The 9,079-nt window shown below is 41.7% G+C and overlaps 1 protein-coding gene across 7 annotated transcripts in view; it reads right to left on the bottom strand.

Annotated features, from left to right (window-relative positions):
* Positions 1–1,256: 1,256 nt before the first annotated feature.
* The window catches only part of SETBP1 (SET binding protein 1), a 364,368-nt gene continuing 356,545 nt past the window's right edge, over positions 1,257–9,079 (bottom strand). For 5 of the 7 annotated variants that reach the window (XM_057698086.1, XM_057698090.1, XM_057698087.1 and 2 more), the window contains one exon: positions 1,257–6,625. In XM_057698086.1, the coding sequence (XP_057554069.1) occupies positions 6,006–6,625 (620 nt within the window). In that variant the 3' untranslated portion in view covers positions 1,257–6,005. The remainder of the gene's footprint in view (positions 6,626–9,079) is intronic. The other 2 variants (XR_009047900.1, XR_009047901.1) reach the window with 1 other exon arrangement.

Here is a 9,079-nt window from a genome sequence, read left to right as displayed (position 1 = left end):
CATCCCGGAGGTCGCCCTAATAATCTACTCTTGAAGACCTATTCATTCCACCAGATTTCAGTTATTCCACGTGTGTGCTGCAAATACCAAAAGTCATAATAAATGTCACAGTGGGTCAGGTCGATGGTTAGGGACACAGGGCTGCTTATAACATTTCCTATTTACCTTGCTGGCTTTTTAAAGCGGTGCATAAGAAGATAAAGAAAGGAAGCAAAAATACATAAATGTATGTATGTTTACAGGTCCTCACAGTAGAATGTGCAAATAACACTTTTAAGAGAGCTTTTAAAACCCACTCTGGGACTTCCCCGGTGGCACAGTGGTTAAGAGTCTGCCTGCAGGGGACACGGGTTTGATCCCTGGCCCAAGAAGGTCCCACATGCCACCGAGCAACTGGGCCTGTGTGCCATAACTACTGAGCCTGCGCGCCCTACAGACTGCATGAAGCCCACGCACCACAAAGAAGAGTAGCCCCAACTAGAGAAGGTCCACACGCAGCAACAGGGACCCAATGCAGCCAAAAATGAATAAATTAAAAAAAAAAAAAAACTACTTCTGAATATAAACTAAAAATTAGAACAGAAAGAGTAGGAAGAGAAGAAAGTGCCACCCCAAAGGCTCCACCCTTCTTCTGAGACCTCCATCACTTTTTAACCACTGGCCATATTCTACTTAGAACTCTAGTTCATCTTCCACATGCAGACCTTGTAAGTTGCTTCCGAGCAAGGATTGTGTATTCCTGGACACTGCCCTTAGGGTCTTGCTCAGACAGGTAGGCTTTGGATAGGTGATTAGCAACTGCCTTGTGGTTGATTAAATAGCATTTCCTAACACTCTGGTCAAACTTTAAGGCCAGCCAGGGATCCATCCTTCAGCTATCTAACATCACGGGATATTCAGTAAGAAGGCTTAATCCCCCATCCATAAGATTCTTCTAAAATTTTAGGAAAGGATGGGTCTCCAACATCTTATACTACATTTGGATTGCTTTCCACAGAGTTCTGACTGGTTCTTTGAATCAGTCTTGGCTTTATGTCCAGGTATAATATATTCTGAACAATAACTCTGTAAATCAGACTCAAATCTTGCCCACAGTGTACTTCCCAGAATCATACAAAAGGCAGAAATTTGGTGAGAATTTTCTCAATGATTCTATATCCAGTTGGTGTGAGCAAAGACCTCCAAATGCTATTAAACTCCTTAGTGATGTGAACCAGATGGAAAATAAAACAAAAGAATTCACAACTCATGTTAGACTGAATTGAATGTCTTTAATTTCACACAATGAATAACATATGAATAGGATTAACTTTTTTTTTTTTTAATAGTTAAGTGCTCTATACTGTGCTAACCTGATCTGGTAGCGAAAAAGACTGAGCTTTCTTTTAGAAAAAATGTTTAAAACCCAACATCTAAGACCATGGAGGAGCATGACAGTAAAGCATGCCAGATGTATCTACGCCTCAAATAACAGCAAGTCCATGTTCATTTTAAATGTACAAAAATGCTTTATGAATAAAAACTGTTACAAAAAGAACATTTCAAACAATGTACAATTTTTCTCGCCTCTATATTCAATAAAATACAAATACATTTTTTGTTCTAAAATATGTTTACATACAATCAAAGTAGAACATGCAAATTACACTTTAAAAAAGGCTTTTAAAAACCACTTATGAATACAAACTAAAAATTAGCCAGCACGACTTGTAAGACAATCTTGTGCCCCATTTTTTTCTTTTGAAATATATATATACATATTTAACACATCATGTGCATTTATTATTATTTAAGAAATAGATTTTTTTAAAAAAGGAAGAAAAAGAAATACACCAACCTAAGCTGGAACTGCCCTTCTGTGTTGACCAGTGGCAGCTCTTTTCAATTTTCCCCCCTTTAGTGTTTATTATACCTGGGCAAGTGGGCAAGAATATCCAGGAAGTTTCTTCCTTGGTTGATATGTGCTTCTAAGACTGTTCCCCAAGTGACTGAGTCCAGCAAGGGAGGCAGACTCATTAGTAGGGCAAACTCTCCAAGAAACAAGAGGCAGGGGGAGCCTGGTATTGTGGAAAGAAATTTTTAAAAACACCAAGAAAATGCTACGGTATATTACAGTTCGAGTTTCTAGGCACTGTGATGACATTATCTGTAAGCTCTGGCATTTGGACCATTGTGATACTATAGGGTAGTGTTGAGAATGTCTATATTTATCTACTTTTACATAATGTGAAGGACTGAAAATCCTGCAATGTAACACTTAAATGGCTTTTGAGGCATTTCGGCTTCTGCCACCCACCCCCCTCTCCATGCTACAGTTGGCATTTAAAGGCTTTGGAAATATATGAATAGACTTTAGACAGTTCCCAGGTAAATCTTCCTAGTGGTAGGGAAAAAAATATTCTCCAAAAGCTCATTATCTGAATATTGTTGGGTAATAAGCTGTAGGAGTGGGATTTTCTACTTAAGTCCCAAAACCAAATCCTTTATGATCTCCATGTAGTACATCACCTTATACTATAATTCTGTCACCACTTGCTTATCATATTTATAGACCCAGCAATGCCCAGAACACAAACTCCAACTGCCATCAAATGTGGCCTCCCACTCCGGACAGCAGCCAAGTTAACCTGCTAATCCTGTTGGCCCTTAGTCACCTACTTGGGGCTGTCAGTGGCTGTTGAGTCCCAGGCCTGCCAAATCACGAGCCAGCCCTGACATGCTCTCCCTTCCTTCGACCTGTCTTCCTTGGGTTGTAGCCGGAGGCATGCTATTATAGGAAGTTAAATTCTGTTCCTCTCTTTTGAGATGAGGGGTTGAAAAGCAAGTGGCTCCCCAGACACTTAGGAAGGTGGCTCAGAGACCCATTATCACCTTCAAGGTGGTTTTTGTACTAATTTCATCCTTTGCTCACCCCTAATCAGACTCCCTATAAGTGTGTTCATGCCTGCTTGCTGATGGCAAGTATTCCAGGAAACAGAAAACCAAGGAATTTCTCTTATTATGAACTACTTTTGGATCTGTTTATGGAGTCTTATGCATCCAAACGACATTTTCTCTAAATAAATATGCAGCCACAAAAGGCATATTGGGTAGAGACCCCCACAACACAAATCAGAAGAGCTGTGTTCTCTTCCTGGTTCTGCAACCAACCAGATGTGAAATGAGACTGGCCCAATGTTAAGTCTGGACAGGAGAGGAGAGGCTAATGCAAAGGGGGTAGTTAGAAAATGAGGAAACGGTTGTACTAATAAGATGAGTTAGGTGAATGGAAAGCAAAAGAAAAAATTAAAGTAACATGATACTGAGGGAGGAGTTGATGGGAAAGAGGGGAAAGCCCTGCAGGTGACTGGGCTTGCTTCCACCTCCAAACAGTGGCTTAGCCTGTCTCAGTTTTGCTCCTCTGCAGTTTTCCAATCTATTTTTAGGATCATAAATGTAGAGGATTTGCATTTGACTCACATGACAACTGTAGAACTGAATTTATGTATAAGGTGCAAGTCTGCAAGTCTGGAATACTTTTCATTGGTTTGGAAATTCTAATGTATCCTAGGGTTACTTGAAGTTTCTCACCTTAATGCCAATTAAGCATTGTCTTTTCTTAAGAAGCTTAGAGAGTGCCAGTTCATTCCCCTCTGCAGGAAGATTTAGTCTGCTCACAGATTTGGTTGGGGAAACAGTACAACACTGGAAGGAGGAAGGGCAAAAGAAAGAATGAAATACAATTATTTTCAAAATCCAACAAGAGAGAAACCTCTTTATGGCTTAATTGGAATGAAAATGGTTGCTCTTTCATAGCAATGGTGGGGTGAGTGGGGCTAATTTAAACCTTCCTCTTGAGTGACTTTGGAACCATTCAGACATGGCTTGGGAATGACAAATTGAAAGTGGTTGGTTTGATTTTGCTGTTCAACCTGTGTGAAATGCCAAAGGTCCACCTAGGTCACAAACTGAGTATCTATGATATAAGCTTTGAAGAACAGGAGAATGCACTCCCTTAAACTTACATATTGCTGGGATTAAATGCGACTGACCTAGTGGCAGCGCATGATGTGAAGTCCGTGGTGACAGTGCAGAACAGGATGACTCTGTGGGTAATTGCAACCAACTGCTGGTGCCGTGACAGAGCAGTGATGTTTGCAAGCATGTTAACTTGGGATTTTAAAATTTACTCCCATAGATAACACATCCCTTATTCTCCTATGTTCCCAACAAAAATCCTTCTTTCTCTAGGGAAATAATGTTGTGTTCTGAAGTGATAATATGATTTCCGTTCCCAACTTCCTGTAAAGAAACTTAATTTGGAGGTAAACCAGATATTCTAATTCCCTTTAGAAAATTTAATTCTGTCTCTCAGTGTCTCTTTTTTTTTATAATTTACCATACCAGGTATTTGATGTCTTAGGGAAAGTAAAGGGAGGAGTGAGGGAGGAAATTGAAAATACTTATTTGAAATTTCCACATCTGACTTTTAGAAAACATCTATGGCAATGGAATAACTTCATATTCATTCTGAGTTTCTTAACATGTTTTACTTGGGCTGTGGAGATGGATAATAGAGATGGAATATCTGTCCACGCTAAACCAATGGCTAGAGTACAACTTGGATGAGAAATGTACAGTTGAAATTGACCATTTAAAAGACGATTTGTCACACACAGTTTGCATCCATGCAGACTGATAGATTTATAATTACATTATGTACAAAATGTTTCAGTTTATTAAGGCAACCACAACTTGGATGCTTTGTCCAAGGTGGCGTGATAGGATTGGAGTGGTGACACCCTTTGAGCATTTTCTTTTTTTTTTCCCAGATAAGAACACTTACTCCCATTTGCTTTCATGAAGAGAGATAATTGACTTCTATTGTCTTCTTGTTCCCTTTTTTCAATGACCTCTGATAGTTATTAGTATGAAAAAAAAATCACATACCAAGGCATTGCTAGACACTTGTCTTTCTAGTGGGTCTGGGGTTCAATTTTTGGTGATTTGTCAGTTATTCCATTTTCTACGGGGCATTAAAACCATTTTATTCTGCCTATTCTTTGCTGATATGTTTTAAGTATAAAAATAACCTGCTTGACAACTGGGTCACCATATCGTCAACTGCTCGAAATTGCTTACTTTTAAAAGGCTCTATCAATACTAAATATTTGTTTCACAATGACTGGAATTCAAAGCCAAGTTCCTTGGGACAGCATGCCAAGGGTGAACATTACGACACAGGTAAGGTTTACATTATTTAGGTGTGTACCAAGAAAAAGAGGGCAGCAAGTAAGTTAATGAAAAGGTATGTGGAAGTACCATGGGCAAAGAAAAAGTAGGAACAGATGATGCTAAAAATCAGTGTATGTGTGATAGAGGAGACACACAGAAGAATATGAATGCATGTCTAAGGTTGCCTATCACTAGAACACCACCCTCCGATGACAGGAGTCCATCTGAGAAACTGTATTGTTAATGGAAAGATTCAGGTCACCTGAAGATGATGTTGGTGGCCCAAAGCCTAGCCGAGTTTGAAAAACCAAAAGAAATTAAAACCAATTAAATGGAAGTGGATTACAACAAAGCCAGTGGAGAAATTTGCAGCTTGGAATGTTTCCTAATTGAGGGCGTTTCCCTTTCAATTTTCCTGGCCAGCAAATGTAACGGAATCAAGGGCGCACCTTGGATGGGGGAGGTCTGGCGGCTGTCAGAGAGCACCACCATCCTTCTCCTCCTTGATGGGTCTTGTGCGGCCTGTCACGGATCTAGCCATACTGAAGTGCCCCCTGGCTGGGAACTGCTGTAAAGCACAGACACGCTTCTTTTGAAGACGGCCCCCCCTGCTTTGCTTTTCCAAGTGCTCCTGAAGGCTCAACCCCGTCCTCTGGCCCGAGTCTGCCTGTCCAGCTTCTGGAGAGAAGGGCATGGTGCCCCTGTAGCGGGGATTCCGGCCCAGCCCCGGCTCACTGCACTTCCAACGCGTCAGTCCCCCCAGCCCCCAGGTTCAGACGCCCAGACCCACCCTAGGGAAGGACATCGCTCTCACTCCCTCGCGACTTCCTCTGCCTTTTGGCCTTCACCTCCTCCTCCTGGGGAAGGGGCTGCTGCGGGGGCGGCTGCTGCGGGGGCTGGGCGGGAGGCTGGGGTTTGTGTTTCCTCTTCCCGCCTCCTCGGGGGGTCTTGGGCAGAGGGGGCGGCGGGGGCGGCGGCGGCGGCGGCGGCGGGAGGGGCGGGGGCGTCGGCGGGGGCAGGGGCGGCGCCTCCCGGGCCATGTGGATGACCGCCTCGATGGTGGCCATGATCGTGTCTTGGCTGGCGGCCGGCTCCAAGACGAGCGGGCTCAGGCTCGGCTTCTGACCCCTTTTGCTGGGCAGGTCGATGCATTTTTCCAGCACCGGCATTTGGTCTCTGGAGTCCTCATCGAACTGCGTGGGCTGCTTTCGGGGCCGCCCTCTCCTCTTCTTGACGAAGTTGTTGCCCGTCTTTGATTGTCTCTGCAGCCGCTTGGCCTTCAGGATCTTGTTCACGTGGTCCAGGTTCTTCTTGGTGGACAGAATCTTGGTGTAGTTGCACATTTTCCGCACCTCACACTGGATGGCTTCGATCTCCCGGCGCTTGAATCGCTTCTTCAGGGAGGAGCTGGCTGCGGGAAGGAAAGAGAGAAGAAATTGATCACAGGATGCCGACTGCCTTAAACCTGGCCTTTTCAGTGACAACTGGCATTATATTTGGCTATGAAGATTGTGGAAAATTAATGCTATACATATGACTCAGTACCCACTATTTGTTCTTTTCTCTGTTATAATTAACAATAATAAAAATAAACATGGGTTGAATATTATGTGTACAAAGTGTTTCATTATTTCAGTCTCCACAACAATCCCATGCAATATTCTTTTTTTAAAGAGTTCAACAAATTTTTATTAAAATATTTGAAAAAATTTTCATAAATTTTCAATTATTGTACTATCAAGTGGAGTATAAAAAGGTTTTTGAGTCATAGAAATTTCATATTACAGGGGATAACCTTTCATATAACAGAGATATTAAGGGACTTTCACAAGATAATATAACTAATTAAGAGCACAACCAGATTAGAATATGGATCTATTTAGTCTTAATAATTTAGGATACACCAAATAATTTTTAAAAAAAATTTTTTAAGAACTTTTATTGAGATACAGTTAACATACAATAAACTGTACATACTTAGAATGTACAACTTGGTATCCCAATCTCCCAATTCATTCCCCTCCAACCCTCCCCGCTTTCCCTACTTGGTGTCCATATGTTTGCTCTCTACATCTGTGTCTCTATTTCCGCCTTGCCTTGTTCCCATTTTTAAGTCTGGAAACTGAGGCTCACACCACATAGAATGATCTACCATGGAAGTCAGTGTCAGAATCACAATGTAAATTCGCCCATTACTTTCTCTTATTATAGCTTTTATTTTTTATTCAGCCATTTGACATTTGATCTTCAATTTAGCTTTAGGCTATACTTTCTCTTTTTGTAAAAGGTGCTGAATGAATGAAATGACAAGCAGCACTCTGGATTGTTCATTTGTACCATCAGCCTTGAAAAGGAGCTGCCTTGACCTGAACTAGAACATGTAACCGAAACTATTATATTCCTAACCCTCCTCCACTGACAGAAGGAGGATTCTTTTCAGGGATACTCTGTTTGGGATGACCCCATCTCTCTAATCTTTCCTCCAATGGTCTGGACTTATCAACTTGCCTGTTGATGTCCAATTGACCAAGTCTTTATTAATTAGTTCATCTTCTGGAAACCTCAAGAGAAATACCAGCCAGGTGTTTCCGAATCATTTACACTCCTGCTACTGGGCTGTTGTTTGCAAAGAGCTCTTTTCATGTCCTGGTGGCCAGATGTGTCTCTATTTTATGAGCCAAACTTCTAGTCGCAGGAAGTCTTGATTGCCACCACTAAATAGCCTTCAGAACTGCTTCATTTTGAAGTTCAGACACCATAAAGTGTGAATGGCTTCAAGACGTAGCAGACCTTTCTTCCTTTAGATCGTTCTTTCTCCTTGCATTGTTCGCTAGAGGCACACATGTACATACGTGTGTATACACACATACACACAGGTAGTCACACACAGCACGCTGCCCCATCTTCAAGCTGGCTCCACCCTCTGGTCACTTATAAGCTTAAGATATGTGTCCTTAGTTCTTTGCTGCTGTAACTTACACTAAATGCTCATGCTCAAAGAAGCCCACGTAATTACTGTCAACCCTATGAAACACTGCAGGCCTAAAAGCAAATGTGTTTCATTTTAGCATTGTGGTTTGTTGCATCACCTGTATTTTTTTCAACTGCTAGTGGACAAGCAGAATAAATATCTTAAGGGAAAAGATGGCGGTGAAGTAGAAGGACATGGAGGGCATCTCTTTCCACAGATGCATCAGCAATACATCAAAAGATACAATAATTTCCACAGAAAACTGGCTGAACACTGGCAGAAGAACTTGGATACCAGAAAGGACTGCAAAGATCCTGACATAACTGGGTAGGACAGAGGGAAAAAAAAAATCTTAAGGGAGATGAGGAAAAAATGCTGAAAACACAGACACGGCTGTCACTTACTCTTGGGCACTCCCGCTTGGTTCTTTCCCTGCTTTTCCCGATTTCTCTCTCATGCTGTGTCCGACACAGATCTCCCGGAGGGTTTTATTTGAAGTTATCTATGCCATGAGCTTCATGGAGTGGGAAGCTTTGCGTTCCACAGGACAGGCCAAAATGGTACTGCTTTTGGCCAAAGGTCACTGTGAGACTTACTGTGCAATGAATAACTACTGAACAATCTTTAAAATAAGTTATAAAGATCAAAATAGAACAAAGCTAGAGTGAGCTTCTGACTACAAAAATAAAATTTTTGTACTTAGTGTTATAAAAGGAAAAGCTTGCTCAATTATAAGTTTTCAGATGCAGAGACTGACTTTTGTTGGCCTTTATGTCCCTCACAGGGCATAGCATGGGGCCTTGTACATGGAAGGGATTTAAAAATTGTTTCTCAACTGACGGATCACACTGATCATTGCTGCTTTACAATCGTATTCTTCTCTAAAGGAGTTTT

Source organism: Hippopotamus amphibius, chromosome 11 (genome assembly GCF_030028045.1).
Source record: "Hippopotamus amphibius kiboko isolate mHipAmp2 chromosome 11, mHipAmp2.hap2, whole genome shotgun sequence".
In the NCBI taxonomy this organism is placed as follows: Eukaryota; Metazoa; Chordata; class Mammalia; order Artiodactyla; family Hippopotamidae; genus Hippopotamus; species Hippopotamus amphibius.
This window is presented reverse-complemented; position numbering and strand designations above follow the sequence as displayed.